Source organism: Ictalurus punctatus, chromosome 13 (genome assembly GCF_001660625.3).
Source record: "Ictalurus punctatus breed USDA103 chromosome 13, Coco_2.0, whole genome shotgun sequence".
Lineage (NCBI taxonomy): Eukaryota > Metazoa > Chordata > Actinopteri > Siluriformes > Ictaluridae > Ictalurus > Ictalurus punctatus.
In genome coordinates this window covers 16,917,588-16,936,171 of record NC_030428.2, presented here as the reverse complement: position 1 = coordinate 16,936,171, position 18,584 = coordinate 16,917,588, and the positions used below count along the sequence as shown (strand labels likewise).

General features: G+C 39.1%; 2 protein-coding genes across 4 annotated transcripts; both read left to right on the top strand.

The window, feature by feature from the left end:
* The first annotated feature begins 570 nt into the window (after window positions 1-570).
* Window positions 571-6,760, top strand: LOC108273989 (cytochrome c oxidase assembly protein COX11, mitochondrial). Of its 3 annotated transcripts, none has more exons than XM_053685379.1 (6): window positions 571-720; window positions 1,526-1,893; window positions 2,024-2,179; window positions 5,362-5,487; window positions 5,972-6,018; window positions 6,272-6,529. In XM_053685379.1, exons 2-6 carry the CDS (start codon window positions 1,585-1,587, stop codon window positions 6,297-6,299), a joined length of 666 nt encoding a protein of 221 aa, XP_053541354.1. In that variant the 5' UTR covers window positions 571-720; window positions 1,526-1,584; the 3' UTR covers window positions 6,300-6,529. The 3 variants fall into 3 exon arrangements, with proteins under 3 accessions (XP_053541354.1, XP_017339215.1, XP_047015251.1); XM_047159295.2 differs by lacking the exon at window positions 5,972-6,018 and adding an exon at window positions 830-892 and having other exon boundaries at window positions 599-720; window positions 6,272-6,760; XM_017483726.3 differs by lacking the exon at window positions 5,972-6,018 and having other exon boundaries at window positions 572-720; window positions 6,272-6,760.
* A 1,242-nt stretch (window positions 6,761-8,002) lies between these two features.
* Window positions 8,003-18,367, top strand: rab40b (RAB40B, member RAS oncogene family). Its single transcript, XM_017483725.3, has 6 exons — window positions 8,003-8,587; window positions 13,014-13,074; window positions 13,657-13,717; window positions 14,938-15,015; window positions 15,195-15,417; window positions 17,338-18,367. The coding sequence occupies exons 1-6, from the start codon at window positions 8,446-8,448 to the stop codon at window positions 17,607-17,609; spliced, it is 837 nt and encodes a 278-aa protein (XP_017339214.1). The 5' UTR covers window positions 8,003-8,445; the 3' UTR covers window positions 17,610-18,367.
* Window positions 18,368-18,584: the final 217 nt, after the last annotated feature.

Here is an 18,584-nt window from a genome sequence, read left to right as displayed (position 1 = left end):
GCTTGGGTCACTGTCTGTGTTGAGTTTCTTTCTATGCATGTTCTTTCTATATCTGTGTGGGTTTACTCCAGGTGCTCTTTCTTTCTTCCTTCCTTCCTTCCACAAAACATGTCAGTAGGTGGATTGGTTATGCGCTCAGTGTTCCTGGGATTGGCTCTGAATCCACCTGACCAGGATAAAGCAGTTAATGGAGGTGAATGAAGAACATTTTTGCATATTTATTTCTCTTATATTTACACGTGACCTTTATGATGTAGCTGTATGGTTATATACATGCATTTCCAATAGCTATCAATAATATGATCAAGCTAACTGAAAAGGTTATATATAGGTCACCCAGTTGGCTTGCTCAATTCAACTCTAAACACTCTTGGTAAACATATAGCAGACGAAATTTAAAACATAAATGTATTATCTGTAAAACATACACGAAGTAGAGATGAACTGTGTGAAGTCTCTCTGTTCTGTCACCCTAGCGGCAGTCGAATTAATGCTGTGCCATTTCAGTTCAGAACACGAGGTGGCAGTATAGATGTACAACCACTGCTAAGTGGTTCACAACCTGCCAATAAATCCAGCGAAGAAGACGAGAAAGCGGTCTCTCGGAACTAATGCTACAGGAGTTTGTTTTCGGGGGAGTCGTGACTTAGTGGGACCAGCTTGCCTGATGCAGGTTGTAGGTTGCTGGAGGGTTGTGTCCAGCGCTGTCATTTCGTTTAGGTAAGAATCTCGTGTATTATTATTATTATTATTATTATTATTATTATTATTATTATTATTATTATTATTATTATTATTATTATAAATCTGTTAAATTGTTCTTCTACAGTACATTTAGGTTATCTGCGTTGACTGAAAGGATAAAGTGGATTAACATGAACACGTTAAACTAGCTAGTTAGTTAACACATTCACACTTTATACAATTTGTTATCATGGTGTGTTGAACTAATTGGCTTGTCTGACTGGTCACTCGAAATGAATCTTGGTGGAAAGTAGAAATCTCTGTGGATCTGAATAAATAGGCAAAATATTATAATACACATTACAGTAATGCTTATTAAATAAATCTATGTTTAAGCGTTTTGTAGAATCTGTGTTAACAATTAAAGGGGACATGGGCCACAAACAGTTTGAGAACCCCAGATTTTTAAAACTCGCAGACTTTATTATGATTATGATTAAATTTATCTGAACATAATTCAGCTATCTAGATATTAGCCACTTTGGGTAATTTTTTTATTTATTTGTTTTTTTTTTTAAGTCCTACCAAAAATAATACTTAATATTTACTTACTATATAAATAGTCAGTATAAAGACTATACCTTTATAAGGTACAGTCACTGTCCACTTGATACCTTAGTACGTTTAAGCACGTTGGTGGTATTTTGATGATTATCAATGTATCAAGCTTTCTTACATTGAAATGTAATTAGGCATACTATCTCTAAATATTCCACAATACAGTTTTCTCTTTCTATAATTAGGTTATAACATTAGTCCAATATACTACGTTGCGTTTCAGGTGCTACAGCCTGGTGAAAGAACTGTCCTGACGAGGATTTCTTCTAGATTTTGGAGGGAATGTTACTGTCCTTCGCTCTCCATGGGTGCTGTGTAAAGCACCATATACACCAAGCATTTTGTAATGCCCAGAAATGTGTTAAAAGCCTGACTGTCAGAGGACTTGCAACCTCCAGCAATCAGCTGTTTGTCAGGAGAACCTCTCAGCGCTTTGTCAGCCAGACACGAGGAGCTAAAACCCACAAGCAGAAGCAGCAGGAGGAATGGAAGCGAAAAAACAAGACCATCTTGACGTATATTGCAGCCGCTGGGGTTGGAATGATTGGCATGTCATATGCTGCTGTGCCACTCTACAGACTGTACTGCCAGGTCAGTGCTGGATGTCTTATGGTTTTGATTTGTCAGCCGTTTAGGCTAACATCAAAATAGTTTTACATGGACTTCTTGTTTAACGAAATTGATTGCACATGGTTTAGTAGTGATCTGTTTTGTACCTCAGGCATCTGGACTGGGAGGCACAGCAACAGCAGGACACGATACAGATTTAGTGGAGACGATGAAACCGGTTAAGGACCGCATTATTAAAGTCACCTTTAATGCTGACACACACGCCAGCCTCCAGTGGAATTTTCGTCCTCAGCAGTCAGAAATCTATGTGCGATGATAAATTATTGCTTATTATTTTGTTTTAAATTGTTATTCATACACACAACATGAATGTAAAAGTCGGCCTCTTTTTCAGTTTTATGGCCTTCTCTACAGTAATATGCAGTGTGTCCCATACATGCATAGGGAAAATTAACACTTTGTAGCTAAATGTAAATTTATTTACAAAATGCAGTTAACCTTGTTCACTGAGAAGGGACGAGACGTTGCGTGAGCTTCACACTGTGGGAAGCACCCTCACACGTGACCGGTATATGAAGTCTGTGTAAATTCCTGCCTATTTATATGCCTGCCGTGGTCAGGTGACGTGGCATTTTGCGTGGCGCGTGACTATAAAACGGCGCCTGTCAACCACGTCATCAGCCTCTATTATCTGAAGCGAAGACATGATTCACAGGCATGCCCGGGTATGACAAAGCTATGCAACGTCTTGTTCCCTTAACAGGGAACAGGGTTACACGTGTAACCCAGGTGTTCCCTTTAAAAGGGAACTCAACGTTGCATGAGCTTCACGTTGTGGAAATAAGTATACCCACTCAGTCATACTGAGGGTATGGCCTGTCACAGAGGCTCCATCACGAGGGGCGTGGCTGGCCGAAATGGCAGTCACATAGACCCTAATTGTAGAAGGAGTCAACCTTGCTGAAAAACATTCCTGTAAGAACTCCGGGACTGTAGCCATTGCGCAGTTTACTGGTTCGCACTGATGTTCCTAGCATTTAACATGGTCTCTGCAACCTCGGTTGAGAGACTGGAATCTATGAGCTGGTGCCTCTTAGGGGCCAGATTCACAGTTTCCATGGTTCCAGCCGAGGGTGATAAATCAACCATCTGGTTTGAGACAATAGATCCCTGCGAATGGGAATCTCCCAGAGAGTGCCGTCCAGGAAAGATATTATTTCACAGAACAATATATGAGCTGGCCCATAAGGCCAAACTGTAATACCTAGGGATGTCATGATACCAAAAATCTAGTAGTCGGTACTGATACCACCAGAAGTACACGATACTCGATACCAAAGTCGATACCACGGTGTGGTATAAAATTTAAAAAATAAAATAAAAAAACTCTCCTGGAGGACATCCTCCTCTGGCTGATACTGTCTGATAATGAGTGTCTGATAATGAGCCTAAAGGAAGAGCCAATATTGATATGCGTTACCTCCAAACGTGAAGCTCAGGAGCTTCCTGTGACTGGGCAATGGAATATGCGTCTTTTTTAGATCTATGGTCACAAACCAATCCTCAAACTGAGTCTGTGGGAACGATACATTTGAGCATCAACATCCTGAACCTGTATGTCCGAAGAGTACAGATCAGATGACGCAGATCTAAAATTGATCTAAAATCTAAAGCTGCATACCACATCTTTTCTGTGGATCAGGAAATAACGGCTGTAAAGCCTCCTTCACCCAGAGAGGAGGTGTATGTTCTATGGCCCCTTTGTCCAAGAGAGGGCTTATGTCTGGCTCTGCCTTGTGCTGACTACTGTGGTGAGCACGCCTCTGAAACGGGGAGGTCGCGATATGAACTGGACCCGGTACTCTTTTCTATGAAGGACAGAACCCATGGAGACATATTTGACAGTAGTTTCCATGCTGACAGATGGTCTTTAGTGACATTAATTTTCCACATTTTGTTGGAGGGAAAGCATCAGATTTTCATTGCTCTGTGACAGCTCTCTGACCAGAAAAACTGAAAACTTGGGATGGCTAACCTCTCGTCCTCTGTTGTCTCCCTCCACGGCCCCTCAGGACTGCTTCTTTTTGCGTTTTCAGCAGTGATTACCATATAAAATCAGGCCTACTAGCGGTCTGCAACTGCTTTCTGTTAAGGGAGGCGGGCCGCCACACTCATCTTCTGTGCCTCCCTCACAGTTCAGCAGGTCTGCTTGGTAGGCCTACCATACTGCCATTGTACGGCCATTGTACGCTGAGACTTTCAAGCAAGACCCGCTGCTGCATAGGCTTCACCAACCAATGCCGAGGTGGTCTTACACGGCCTGCATGGCAAAGCCTGCACCCCTGATTTTTATGCTGAAGCTGGAGAGATGTGGCTTGTAAGGACCTCCTCTACCTTTGGCATAGCAAAATAGCTGTACTATTTATCCCCAGAATGACCGAATAATCCCTCGTCGCAGAGTTATAAACACGGCTTTCCTCAGAAGCGTGACACTTCCCGGGGGAAAAAAGGGGAATTTTCTACAGTTTGACGGAGCACACTCCTCTCACTGGCTCCCCCCTCTGGCTCCGCAGTGTCAGAGAGGGTGGGTTGACTCTCAGTACAGGAGAGAGGACCCATTGCCCTTTGGCTGAGAAGTGTGTGTGTGTGTGTGTGTGTGTGTGTGTGTGTGTGTGTGAATATATATATATATAATTAAAAAAATTTATAATGATGCACTGGCTCCCCCCTCTGGCTTCTCAGCCTGGTCCACACCCATACACTTCACACAGAAAATGTCCCTGCCCTCCCCTGTAATAAAAGGGAGAAAGGAGCAACACTTCCTGAACTTTCTCTGACTCATACTTTTCTTTTTTTCTTTTTTCTTTTTTACAAATGGGCAGAAGTGTAAAGAAATACTTTTTCTTGTGAAAAAATAGGAAGTGAAGAGTTTTAGGAGTTTTCACACTCACACAAAGTCTGACATGCGGTCTTTTGCTGAAGATAATAAGGCTGATGACATGGTTTATAGGCGCCATTTTATAGAAATGCCACGTCACCTGACCACAGCAGGCCTATAAATAGGCTTGATTTTACACAGATTTCAGATACCGGTCACGCGTGAGGGCGCTTCCCACAACGTGAAGCTCACGCAACCTTGAGTTCCCTTTGAAACGGAACATCCTCTACATGATTGCTATTTGTTTGTAAACACAGAGTCATCTCTCCCATTCATGATGAGCTCGTGTTAACATCTCGTGTTATGCATGCAATTACATGCCCATCACAACCTTTCCTGATCCAGCAATGAGAATGATTTCAGTGTGTTCTTCTTTTGTCAGAGACATTCTTAAAGGTTATCTGGAAGAAAAAATAATAATTAAAACTATCTATAAGAAGACATTTAGATAAAAAGTGTTATTTTCCCCTATGTATGGGACACCCTGTAGATTTGACTGGTCATGTAGATTTTCTTTTCATTCTAATTGACTTTAGTCCTTGATTTTTAAGATTGTGCCAGGAGAAACTGCACTGGCATTTTACACAGCCCAGAATCCCACCGATAAACCTGTGATAGGAATCTCTACATACAATGTTGTGCCATTTGAAGCTGGGCAATACTTTAACAAGATTCAGGTAATGTAGAGCATGTACCATAATATTGGTGATACTGTAACTGTTGAAATACTACTTCCAATCTGTCAGTATGTATGCCTTGTTTTGACTTGGGTTTATTGTTTTACGTTCCGTCTTTCTACCTAACTTTCTACCTAAGTTTTTGGTTGTGTGCCACTCTGACGTAACAGTGGGACATTTGTGTGATGATTATAATAAGAGAAAAACATTTAATTATCTCAGAGTCGAAGAGACAGCTTGTTAGATTAAAAGTACCAGAATGTATTGCATCTATTAAAAAAAAAAAGCTGTTGCACTAAGTTTCATCAAAGACTCTGCTCGGTTAGTTAGTGATCCACACGATGACAAGCATGATGGTGTTGACAGTCTTCTTTGGAAAGTCGAAGCTGTGGAACTCGATCTATTTGAGCAGAGCGTACAGATGAGCAAGTGAGAGAGCTGGACAGATTAAAGGATTAAAGTGCTGCTGTATCGTTCTCTTTAGGTAGAGATGAAGCAAGGGCTAAATCCTGCTGGCAACTCTATCAGCAGGTAGTTGAATGGCATTATGGGTAATTTAGGAAACAACATGTTGAATGACTGAAAAATTCATCTCAGAATTTATTGCAAAATTTTATCTTGGACACCATTGAAGATCATGTTAGTTATAAAGATTCGTATTGAAGCCATTTAATAAGAGCCTAGGTTTGATTTTCTGTCCTCTGTCTGTATGTTTTGTGTTGTTTTCAATTTCCTCTCCTTATTGCTTACTTGAACTAAATTGAGTGTTTTTTTCCTAATACAGTGTTTCTGCTTTGAAGAACAGAGGTTAAACCCTCATGAAGAGGTGGACATGCCTGTTTTCTTTTACATTGACCCAGAGTTTGATGAAGATCCCAGGATGGCTCGAGTTGACACAATTACACTTTCTTATACCTTTTTCGAAGCCAAAGAAGGACAGATATTACCACTTCCTGGCTATAGTTAAAATGTAGCAGCATGTGTTCTATTGTTCAGAGACTTTCCTAATATTTCAAATAAACTATAAAGAGAGTGGTATTTATGGAATGATCAGCTGTTAAATCCTTTTTTTTTTTTTTTTTTTTTTTAAAAACTACATTTTTGTCAGTATGTTTCCTGTGTTCAGGCTGACTCTAATGCACCATGATAATATTATGATGCTCTACTTGAATTACCACTGAAACGCTGTAATGTAGATGATATCTTCTACGGTGCAATAAATCATCCAAGTACTGAAGTTTATATAAATTGAATGACTTAATTCTGAATACTAGATGGCGAAACTGTTGCAATTTTCTGTTTTGCTGCCATTCGTTGAGAAATATGTCCAGAGACTTGCATATACTGTATAATTGACTGGTATAAGATGTTACAGGCTTGTGTTTGGTTATAATGCAATATGATACGATCAAATATGTCTGTCGCGTAAGGACATGGAGGCTCTGATTTGGAAGATTATGCAACTGTAGACATTAGAGATATCTCTCTTCCTTACATAACATCACATCAGCAAGCCTGGACTCAATCAAACTAAATTGCGCAATGTGAAAATGTTGCATATATATATATATATATATATATATATATATGAGAGGAAAGTGAGATAAAATCATACCCAGATAGAGACATTTGAGGTCTTTACATCCAATAAAGTGAGCTTAGTAGATAGGCTAACCAACAAGTGTAGATGTGACCTAATTAAATAATTGACTGTAATGCACAATGACAACGTTTAATTTATATTAGATTATTGTAGATTATTATTATTTATATTAGATTATAGATTATTGTTGACAGTAGACGGGGAAATAATTAGTGTTATAATGTAATTGAATATTAAAAAGAGGAATTTGTAACCTCTATGTTGAGTGCAATTTGGTTTTTGTTGTTGTTATTGGTTTGACACAAAGACATCCTCATACGTTCAAGCCAGTTAAATGAATGCCATTAATAGAATGTTGATAACAGATATTTTGAATAATAATTACATAATCCAGTGGGAAAGCCAGGTTTGTAATGGGTATTATTATTATTAGTAGTAGTAGTAGTAGTAGTAGTAAATCAAGGATATACAATTAATCTATATCCCCATCTGAGTCCTGACTGTCGGTCGGGACTTCGTGTGCTGTTTTAAACCACAATTTAAAAAAACGAGAACGCCTGGTATTGTCTCCAGGGCTCTACGTCATTCTTCCTGCCCCGGAAAACAACAAACCCAACCACGTTGCGCTCGGAGCGGTGAGCGAGCGCTGACCCCGGTTCAGTCTGACGGCGCTTTCACGCACTTTGAAATGAACGGAGCCAGTGACGTCACCACTGCACGGGAATCAGCGCTTATCAAGGCTCCATGCTGTTAACCACACCCACTCCTTAACCTTAACGCGCAGATATGGATTTTGATGGACACGTTCTGTAACTACTAAAAGGACAGAGTTGCCCTAGCAACTCCACCGAGGAGCCAATCAGGATCGAGTTAGGGACGAGCTTCCTTTTTTTTTTTCCTCCCCAGCTTGTTGAGAGGCGCTACAGTACAGTGGAATCCTAGCAGAAGCAGATCAACGTCAATGGACTGATGCGGCTGTAAAGCCAAAACAAAGCAGGATAAAAGAAATATAATAAGTTTTGCGCGCGCATAATGTCAGGAGGTTATGTAGTGTGGGGTTTATTTTATATAGAAATATAGTTCACGCGACTGTTAAGACTATTAGCCGTCGCATATATTAGTGTCTTTATTCCCAGTGACCATAACGTAATTCCTAGACAGCATCACTATTATCAGAGCAAGCTGTACTGCCTGTGGGAAATAAAGCGAAGTGACAAGTAAAAATAATCAGCGACAGCTCTGGAGATTGCGCTTGGAGAAAAGCAAGATAGAGTAAGATTGAATAAAATAAATAAATAATAAAAATAAAAAGATGCCGCTCCATACTGAGCCATGGGAGTGAGCGCTCGGTGAAGATGAGCCACAGGAGCAGTCCAGCTAAAGCGTATGATTTCCTGTTGAAATTCCTGCTTGTGGGAGACAGTGATGTGGGCAAGGGCGAGATCTTGGCCAGTTTGCAGGATGGGGCTACAGAATCACCTTATGGATATAACATGGGTGAGTCATCAAAGATCACATTTAAGATGTAATGTTTCTCCTTTTCCCCTTTTTCACTAGCCTACTCTTCTGTTGTGAGATTTTTCTTTCTGAGAAGCTCTTTGTTTACATCCATGATCGAGAAGTTCATTTCCAGGTACTGTTAAAGCAGTGGTCATCAGCCCTGTTCCTGGAGATCTACCTTCCTGAAGACTTTATCTACAACCATAATCGTGCCCACCTGACCATCTAATCATTGCCTTAAGAAGTTCCTGATCAACTAAAACAGGTTTGTTAGATTTTGGTTGGAGATGAAACCTGCAAGAAGATAGATCTCCAGGAACAGGGTGTTAAAGAGTAGGGACAAAAAAAGTTACTTAAAACATCTAAAAATAATAATAATAATAAATGGAAAAAAAAAGGTTTCCTTAAAAACATTCATACTTAATAATGTGTACCTTATGCCACAAGTAGGATTATGTTGTGATGTTACATTTGATATGAAGTAGGTACAAGGTGCTGTAGATTAAAACAAACACATGGAAACAGTCCAGAGAGCAATACATGGCTGCTGTTTGTGGAAATATGTTATCTCATCTAAATTAAAAGTTTTAATCTACATCTTCTTTGATAGTTTACTCACGGTGCATGCACTTCTAGATTAAGGACCAGAGAGTGACTTATCATTAGGAGTTGAACTCTGGTAACACAAGGCCTGCTCTGGAAAATAACTGCTCCTCTGAGACTGGTGTGTTTCAGTGAAACACCACAGGGAACATGATGTAAAAGCTGGAAATAGTGGCACCTACTAAACTCTCTTGTCTCCTAAGGTGCACAGTTGGAATAGATAAGTGTAGGGATTCTTTATTACAAATCTCTTGGCAGCACAGTAATCTTATGACTTTTTTGTGTGTGTTCAGTTATTCCTGACACGACAGCACATGAGCTTATGTTTTGCTACTGTTAAAATGTGACCCGTCCACCATCTGGAGCTCTTTTGTAAACATTACGATTGTACAGACGTGCCATTGCCTTCTGTTGTGTTGTCAGCGTGACCTATTGCATCATGAATTATTGCAATCTTTAAAATGCATAATAATTCTCTTAGTCTTATCAAGGGTCATCTTCAGAATGCACTTTAGCAAAGTCCAAGTGTTATTTGAGTACTCTGAGACTCATCTACTCATGATAGATTACCCTGCTGATGTGTCAGATGGGGAGATTGATGACAGATTGACTTAGTTTACTTGTGTCAACATTTAATGAATCACAGCCTGTTTGTTCCATGGCAAAGAGCACAAAATACCTTTAATAGCTGTCTCAGGTTCATCCCAGCAGTACAGTATTATTTTGTAGGTGTTGAATGCAGACAAGGAAACAGACGATTGATTACAGTTACATGTCAGAAGAATCGCTGGCTGGGTTTGCTTTATATGGAACCTTTGGCCAGCAATTACAAACAGACAAGCCCATTGCACTTTGTTATTGACACAGGATATATTGAATCCAAACGGGTCCAAGATTAGATTCCTGGTGGGAGAGTGATACATACATAGAACATTCTGCCACCCTCTTCCTCCGTGCCTTGAAATTTCACAGCTGATTCATCTACTGTGCCACATCTTTGGCATCATTTTTCCTCCTTAGGCCTCCACATGCAGCTGCCAAGATAGTATTATTCTGAAACCAGACTCTCTAAGATATTCAAGTGAGTATACTAGGACTGTAGCCCTGTGATTTCGTTTAACAGATTGGATTTAATATTTGATAGATGATAACCGTGCCGTGCTGCCAGATCGCAGGAGGCTCTTTTCTGTCTGGCACAATTATTATGACTGTCATAACCACTTACATAAGTCCGCTTTCCTCTGCACTCAGGCACTAAACAAGATGAACCAAGTGGGAGTGTGAACGCAGCCAAGGTTTGCTGGCAATAAAAGCGTAGAATATACAGATGTTTGTCTAAGCGCTTTTGTGTGACCCTCTTTGGAAGGCTCTGTTCTCAGAATGAATGTTTATAGAAAGATGCCTTTCTCCATAGCCTGTTCCACAGTGCGTCACCGACAAATGAAGCATCTCAGCTTTCATCATGCAAAGCTGAGAAAGAAACCTTACAGCTGAAGAGTAAGCCAAACATATCTCTTCAGTGTTTTTAACTGAACTTCACACTAAGGTCAGATGGAGAAAACGCTGGCTTGTTTGTGCTACTTGGTTAATAAATCAATCTGTCTCCTCAAAGATGGAGGGAACACAAAGGGCGTTTGTGTTGTGGTTTGGTCTGTTTTGTTGTACCAGCGAGTGTGTGTCGGTGATAGCTCTGTGAGTCTGAGCTCTAGAACGTCATCACCTACTACAGATTTCAGCTTCCTACCGCCTCTCTCCAGTTGGTTCTCTGTGTGTCATTCTGTCAGAAAACGTCCAGGCCTTGTTGCTGTGTTGTGTGAAGGAAGAGAAAAGATGTGCACTGAATAATTGTAAAGGGGAGATGGAACAAGTTGGTGTGAAAAATTTCTGTCGATGAATCAGAGGTTGCCTACACAAACAGGAAGATTGCGTTTTGCAGGCAGACACACAAAAAAAAATCACATGGGTTAATATTACAAAGCTTCTCTACGGCCTGTGATTTTTGAAGTCATTTTGCTAATTATTTGTTTGCTTGCTAATTTGTATTCCGGTGTAGAAATAGGCTCTTGCTTTTGTTTTACCTTCCCTCCCTATAAAACCTAAACCATTTAACCTTGCTGTGTCTGCTGGGGTTCAATTAAATCCAGTGTAAAATATTTAACAAAAGCGGCGCTTGTGAATTTTGTAAGGCGATCATGCACACAGAATCCACTGTTTCAAATAGGAAGTGCTCAGGCCTTGACTTTATTCTTCTAAAATCTCTTACAATGTGACTCGACTGGTTAAGCGAACACATTTATCATGCATCACATTATGTTCTGCTAGAAAGTTTTTCTTTTGAAAGAAATCCATTGTGCAATGCTCTGTTTAATGCATATCTTCAGATTCATTCTGGTTTCCACATCCCAGGCTCACATTAATGCCTGCGGAGTTTATGACAGCATCATTCGGAGACTGATGGATCCATCACCCAACCCTGTCACTTAGATATGCCTCAGAGATAAGAGTATATATCCACAGTATTGGCTTTCAGTCTGGCTGTCATCAAGGAATGTAGCTCTTCCGAAGAACTCCAAATGGTGTGTGTGTGTGTGTGTGGAGCCAACAACCTCACAGATATGACACTAAGCACTCCTAAGAAAGAGACATCTGAAGCTTTTCCTTTGTTAGTCAAGGATGTCCGAAGACAGCTCAGTGTGAGCAGCAGAACACTGAATGAAATGTAAAGCATTTAAAATAGACATTATTTATATTTCCTAATTTTTGTATTTTTATTTTTATCTCTGTTGAGCTTCAAGTATCATTTAATAAAAGTTCATTTTACCATCCCTGAAGTAGATTTAGTTGTAATTGTTTACATAACAAACCCTGAACCTCAAAATGAATGACATTAAAAAAAATGTCAACCAACTAATTAACCATAGTATTATTTGATGTTTGCCTAAACGCTGAACCAAAGAAGCCAAACCGTGAATGCTTATCCAATATTCATAAGTACATATAAAGTAAATATCGAATATACTGCATATATAAATACTGGACTGGTGAGTTCCTCTATTTATGCTCATAGATCAAAGTTATGCTTATTAGTATTTACTTGCATTCTGTCATTTCATTTATGGTCATTTATGTGGACCTATTTTTAGATATACATGAAATAAATATTCGTTAACGTGTGCGTTTTAGCTCACATTTGAACTAAATGAAGTTTATTTAAGTTTCTTTATTACTTTGTTTACATTACTTTTGGTGTGTTCATGCTGGAGTTCATACTTAATAATGTAAAGAATAAAGCACTTCAGGGCATGCTGTTACAGGAAAATAATCAATGACAGTGTGATGCTGTTGCCATCCTGAAGTTGATTATGTTTCAGTAACAGCACACCCCGAAGTGTTTCATTCTTCTATACTACAGCAATTTGCCAACAATGACCTTTTTATTAACTGAACATTGACATATCACACGTTTTGTCAGTTTACAGTTACATTTCATGTTGCATAACATCCACATGACGAGTTAGTTCCCGTTATCACTTGCACACATTATAGCAGCTATTAACATGCATTCCTTTAAGTCATACAAGTCCCTAGCTTTTTACTATAGAAACAAAATGATAACATAATAGAACAAGTGTATCAGTATAAAACCTGTGATTTGCCTTACAGCCAGAACTGTCAGAGCGATGCTGTGTCTGACCAATTAAATTAGAGAATTTCATATTGTTGTGATATAATGTTAACTTTATTAAATGAATATTATTAGTTAAGAAAACCTGAATGTAAAAGGATTCTCGCCATTCAGTTATGTGGTTTTCTTCTACAGGGATTGACTGCAAAACCACCACCATACTGCTTGATGGGCGTAGAGTCAAACTGCAGCTTTGGTGAGTATATCTACATCAGAATGAGTTCGCTCTTAGTTTATGAAAAAATTAGAAAAAAGTCAAAGTATCTTATACGTATTTTATAAAAATACTCTACTATTACGTAATAGTATTTGGAACACTTAAATAGTTATTTCTGTCACTGCAGAATACTCTGCAGTGCTCTGTGGTTTCTGAAGTATGAACATATGCCATATGCCACATATTCGTCCGAATATGAGCCGGAGTATGGAAATTAGACCATTACTGTAGAAAATTCCTTGTGACTCATTCAGCCAAGCATGCCCACAAGTTTTATTTACATTCTTTAATATTTTAGTCCCGCTTAAATTATTAATTATATATCTATGCATGCAGTGCTTCAACGAAGAAAGATTCGGGTAATTCATGTACTATCCATGCTTGTAGAGCCATGTCGCTTTAGCTTCTGTTCACCATGCACCAGAAGCCACTTACTTTGCAAAGCACAGCACAGGACAGAAGGAAGCCAGAGAAACATCTGAACTTCTGCCAGCCTGTCTATGTGCTTGTTTTCCATAGCACAAGAATATTGGACTGAGATTGGTGATGTTTATTTTGTAGGGACACGTCTGGACAGGGACGTTTCTGCACCATATTCCGCTCGTACTCCAGAGGAGCACAGGTACGCGCTCAGATTTGTTTCCCAGAAAATCTCTTACATTTGAGAACCAAGCAGAGAGAGAGGATTTGGGCATTGCATGTTGGAGGAGTTGTTGAAATTCATCCAGAGTTTTAAAAGGGTCCACCCAGAGATCAGCAGTTCCTGTTCAAACTGTGTGGTATGTGGTTAAACAGGGGCGAGTCGCTACTGTTAATGTGACATTTCCCGTGGTCAGGCCCATACACACGTTATAGTCTTGTCCACAATGAGAGGAAATCGTCCCCTTAAATGACGCCACACTTTGTCTGCTATTTTATGCTCATGGAATCAGCTCTGTGGGAGCTATTAAAGAATTATTACTGGATCCTTCATTAAAGTGTTCATAAAGTAAGTGGGTTTACAATATAACATTCAACTTTCCTACTGTCACATGGGAGCTTATTTTTGTGGACTGTGTATTTAGTAAGGAATAAAACATGATGAGATTAAAGGAAAATAATCAATAACAGGATAACGGTATAGTATTCTGGAGTATTTTATTGCTCTTATACCACAGTAAGTTGCCAATAATTAGTGACACCTTATGCTTTTCAACTTTTTATAGTTACATTTAATGTTGTGGAGCAGTTGTGAGTCAAATTAGTCCATGTTATTGCTTACATTATAGCAGCTTTTTTCTGTCTCACTTGAAATTAAAACACCCAGCTTGTCATGTTACAAAGAAACCAGAAAGTCCTCTGTCCTGAAGCCTTTCTTCACGCGTCACCATAACAACAATGATATTTTTTTTGTTAAAATACACCATATATATATATATATATATATATATATATATATATATATATATATATATATATATATATATATATATATATATATATATATATACACACACACACACACACACACACACACACACACACACACACACACACACAAATTTTTTTTTATCCGTTTATTATCATCCTTAGATTATTGTGGCGCATCTGTCATACAAATACCTGTGAATTAGCTGTTACTGTACATCAATAATGAATTAGAATGAGAGCATTAATATAAAACTTGCAGTCGTCAGTACTGTCAGAGCTGCAGTTCTAGAAAATGAATCAGCATCATCAATAATCAATCAATCTGTCATCTTCTGGCCAATCAGAATGGAGATTTCAGTATAGACTGTGTTTATATAATGTCATAATATCTAATAATGTTTATCTAATGTAATGTAGCATGTGTTTTCACAGGGTGTTATCCTTGTCTATGACATTACAAATCGGTGGTCCTTTGATGGAATTGACAGATGGATTAAAGAGATTGATGAGGTAAAACATTCCCATACTTTTGCTTTCATTTGTCTTTCAGAACAAATCAGATGGAATATGAATGAGTATGGAAATTATCATGTATAGTATGAGGTGCAGAAAACTGTGAAAGACTGCATGTCTCTGTTTGTTTACATGTGGCAAAAATATGATATTTATTTACTTTTATTAATACTCAGCATGCACCAGGAGTCCCTAAGATCCTTGTGGGGAACCGTCTGCACTTGGCCTACAAACGTCAGGTGACGACTGAAAATGCGAAAGCCTTTGCTGAGCGGCTGGGTGTCACCTTTTTTGAAGTCAGCCCTCTGTGTAACTTCAACATCACTGAGTCCTTCACGGAGTTGGCTCGCATAGTTCTAATGCGCCATGGCATGGAGAGACTCTGGAGACCTAACAAAGGTACCAGCACCAAAGTATTTAATTCTTCACAGTCTAAAGTATCACGATGACTTAAGGTTTAATTGCATTACGTGTGAAGATAGGAATTCAAATAAAAGACAGAAGAAAGGTTGTTTTGGGGAATTTTTTTTGGTTTTTGGGGGGTTGAGCACTTTAAAGTGAAATGTATGTCCACATTCAGAAAATATGTAAAGTGCCGTTCCCTGGAATGCATCTTAAATAAATTTAAACAGGCTTTGATTTAAATCTAATGTACACTCAAGTAAATGAGCTCATAACTTTACACTGCAATTACATATGCAGCCAGAGAATGCTTAGTAAACCAAAAGCATGCCAAACTTCTGCAGCCACTTTGGAGACACCCAGTGGTAAAATTCCAAAGCCATGGTCTGGGATTTATGCAAGGCTGTTAGATCCAACATAAACAGAATGAAATGATTACAGAAGTTAGTTTAGGGTTGGGTTTGTGGACATAAGCCTTAAAGTTCTGTTTTGGCTGTGGTCATGAGCAATGAATAAACTTTTTGTTTTTAATGTAGCCTAATAACCCAAGCCAGCCTTTGTTTATTTTTCTTAATACAGCAGTTGTCACACCAACAGGTAAGAAGTTTATCCCAAGTGACTCCCAAGTGACAGCCTAAAAGACCAACAGATGTGTACTTTGCTTATGTCTTTGTCTTAAGTTCCTGTTTGATTTAAATTTGTTCTGCCTTAAAATTATTGTAAAAGAGAATAAAATCATGTGCCACACTTTTGACTCAAAGTTGCAATAAAATAAACAACAATCCCAGGGGAAACTAGGAAAACTTTTTATCAAAGATAAAATGTTTCATTTTTGGCATCCATATAATATTATTTGCTCTTAACAAAAGTCTTAAGGCTGATTGTTATTTGAAACTACATAGAATGGTAATACATGGAGTCAAACACCCCCAAGATTGCATATGCACCAGTGCTGATATTTTTCAGCCCATGTTGCTGACACTTCCATAATGTCATCAGGAATGATTGGCAAAGTGCATGTGAAATACAGTAATGGGTACAATGAACTTAGCATTGTTCAGTCAAAGTACAAATAACACAAAAAGACATGTTTAGTATCTTTTGGTTTGAACAAATAGGGTTAAAGCTTTTCTGTTTACCACGTCTGCTATTTGGAGGAAAATGGTATGAACCCAATAGAGCAATACTATTTTCCACTTTCCATACTGCTTATCCTATACAGGGCCTCAGGGGAGCCTGGAGCCTATCCCGGAGACCTCATGGCTCAAGGCGGGTTACACCCTGGACGGGGTGCTAACCCATCACAGGGCACAATAGCACACAAGTTCACACATCCATTCAGACACTACGGACAATTTTCTGCAATGCATGTCTTTGGAGTGGGGGAGGAAACCAGAGTACCCGAAGGAAACCCCCAAAGAGAAGATGCAAACTTTGTACGCACAGGGTGCGCCCAAACCCAACCCCCAACCCAAGAGGTGTGAGGCAAACGTGCTAACCACTAAGCCACCGTGCCCCCCAGTAGAGCAACACACACTTTAAAAATAAATAAATAAATAAATAATGCAGCTGTCCATCTGCCTTTACATATATATAAAATATATATAGTGTGTGTGTGTGTGTGTGTGTGTGTGTGTGTGTGTGTGATATTTTTCCCCAGACCATTCTTATTGTGCCATCAGTGATACTTTGTTATATAATGCATTACTCAACCCTTATACCTTCATTGCCACTGATGGATTAGATTAGATTTTAACCTCCCTTCTAATATCACCGCCCGCTGTCACTGAGCACCTAATACAGAAGTATTGTTTTGTTTGCAGGCAGACAAGAATTGTCTCTTTGAAGACACTGATACTTAATAGACACTGATAAATGTAGAGAGTGTATCATTAGATCGTCTCTCTCTGTGTGCAGTGTTGAGTCTGCAGGATCTGTGCTGCCGATCCATCGTCTCCTGCACCCCTGTGCACCTGGTGGACAAACTCCCGCTTCCTGTTGCCTTAAAGAGCCACCTGAAGTCCTTTTCCATGGCCAACGGCCTCAACGCCCGCATGATGCACGGACGCTCCTACTCCGTCATAGCCAGCAGCGGCGCGAAGAGGAACGGAACAAAAAAATCCAAACTCATCTACCCACCCCTGAGCCCGTCACAGAGCTGCACAAGGACCACATGCAAGATATCGTAGTCTAATGACGCAGTCTGCATTCACAACATTGACTCACAGTTACAGTTAACAACTCGAAGTCAACAGGGTTTCAGTGAAGTGAAAGATGCTCTCCAATGGCCAAGAGTGTCCATAATCTTTTCATCAGGCACTTGGGATGTGTGCTTCATGCTATATCTGAATGTGATTGCTCAAAGAGATTGCTGAAACAGACCTATGAAAAGGGATTAGTGTAAAGCCATTACATCACCATATTCTTCATATATGTACAGAAAATTTCATCCTGTTTGTATTTGATGGGATAAAAACATTTTGGCACTGCAATTTAGCTCTGAGGCCATCAGCGATTTTTTCTGAACTAAGACTAATCACGATGGCAGTGAAAGCAGTCCTGTTTTTAAATCCCTCTTTTTACAGTGGACCTAGTTGATAATACCAGCTTGTTTTCTTACTCTTATTCTAATGCTCTTCAGGGTACATGCATTGAAAGAACGCCAGTGTTGAGAAATGCACCTCTTTGTATTGTGTATTTAAGTCATGTTGTTTGATACAATGTTGTTATTATTCTTAATTATTGTAATGCACATGAACAAGTGACCAGTATTGTAATATTTTATATGGAGTGACACCAAAGACATGGGAGACTGAAGAAGCTTATCAATGCTAACACGTTTTGTTACCAATTCAACACTAATATTTCAGATACACTGCAGATCAACAGCAATTCCTAACTAGCTATCAGGTTTCTTCTTTTTAATAAAAGTGTGTTACCAACCAGATTTCATCTGTTTGATATTTTATTTTCATGCATTAATGAAGTTATCACTATAATCAGGGTCAAGAACATACAGTTGAGCAAAAGTTTGCACACCCCTTGTGTAGGATATTTAATGTTCTGTTTTGCAGATGGGATTTCATCACAAGTACCTCAAAGATAACAGTGAAATTCAGTGGGCCAAATCATGTACTTGAGCAGGTATTGAAATATTGTTCTTT

Coding starts and splice junctions, on each gene's coding strand:
- LOC108273989 (XM_017483726.3), top strand. CDS start 1,585: ATGTTACTGTCCTTCGCTCTCCATGGGTGCTGTGTAAAGCACCATATA. Junction 2,180..5,361: donor CTCAGCAGTCAGAAATCTAT/GTGCGATGATAA, acceptor TTGATTTTTAAG/ATTGTGCCAGGAGAAACTGC. Junction 5,488..6,271: donor AATACTTTAACAAGATTCAG/GTAATGTAGAGC, acceptor TTCCTAATACAG/TGTTTCTGCTTTGAAGAACA.
- rab40b (XM_017483725.3), top strand. CDS start 8,446: ATGAGCCACAGGAGCAGTCCAGCTAAAGCGTATGATTTCCTGTTGAAA. Junction 13,718..14,937: donor CGTACTCCAGAGGAGCACAG/GTACGCGCTCAG, acceptor GTGTTTTCACAG/GGTGTTATCCTTGTCTATGA. Junction 15,016..15,194: donor GGATTAAAGAGATTGATGAG/GTAAAACATTCC, acceptor ATTAATACTCAG/CATGCACCAGGAGTCCCTAA.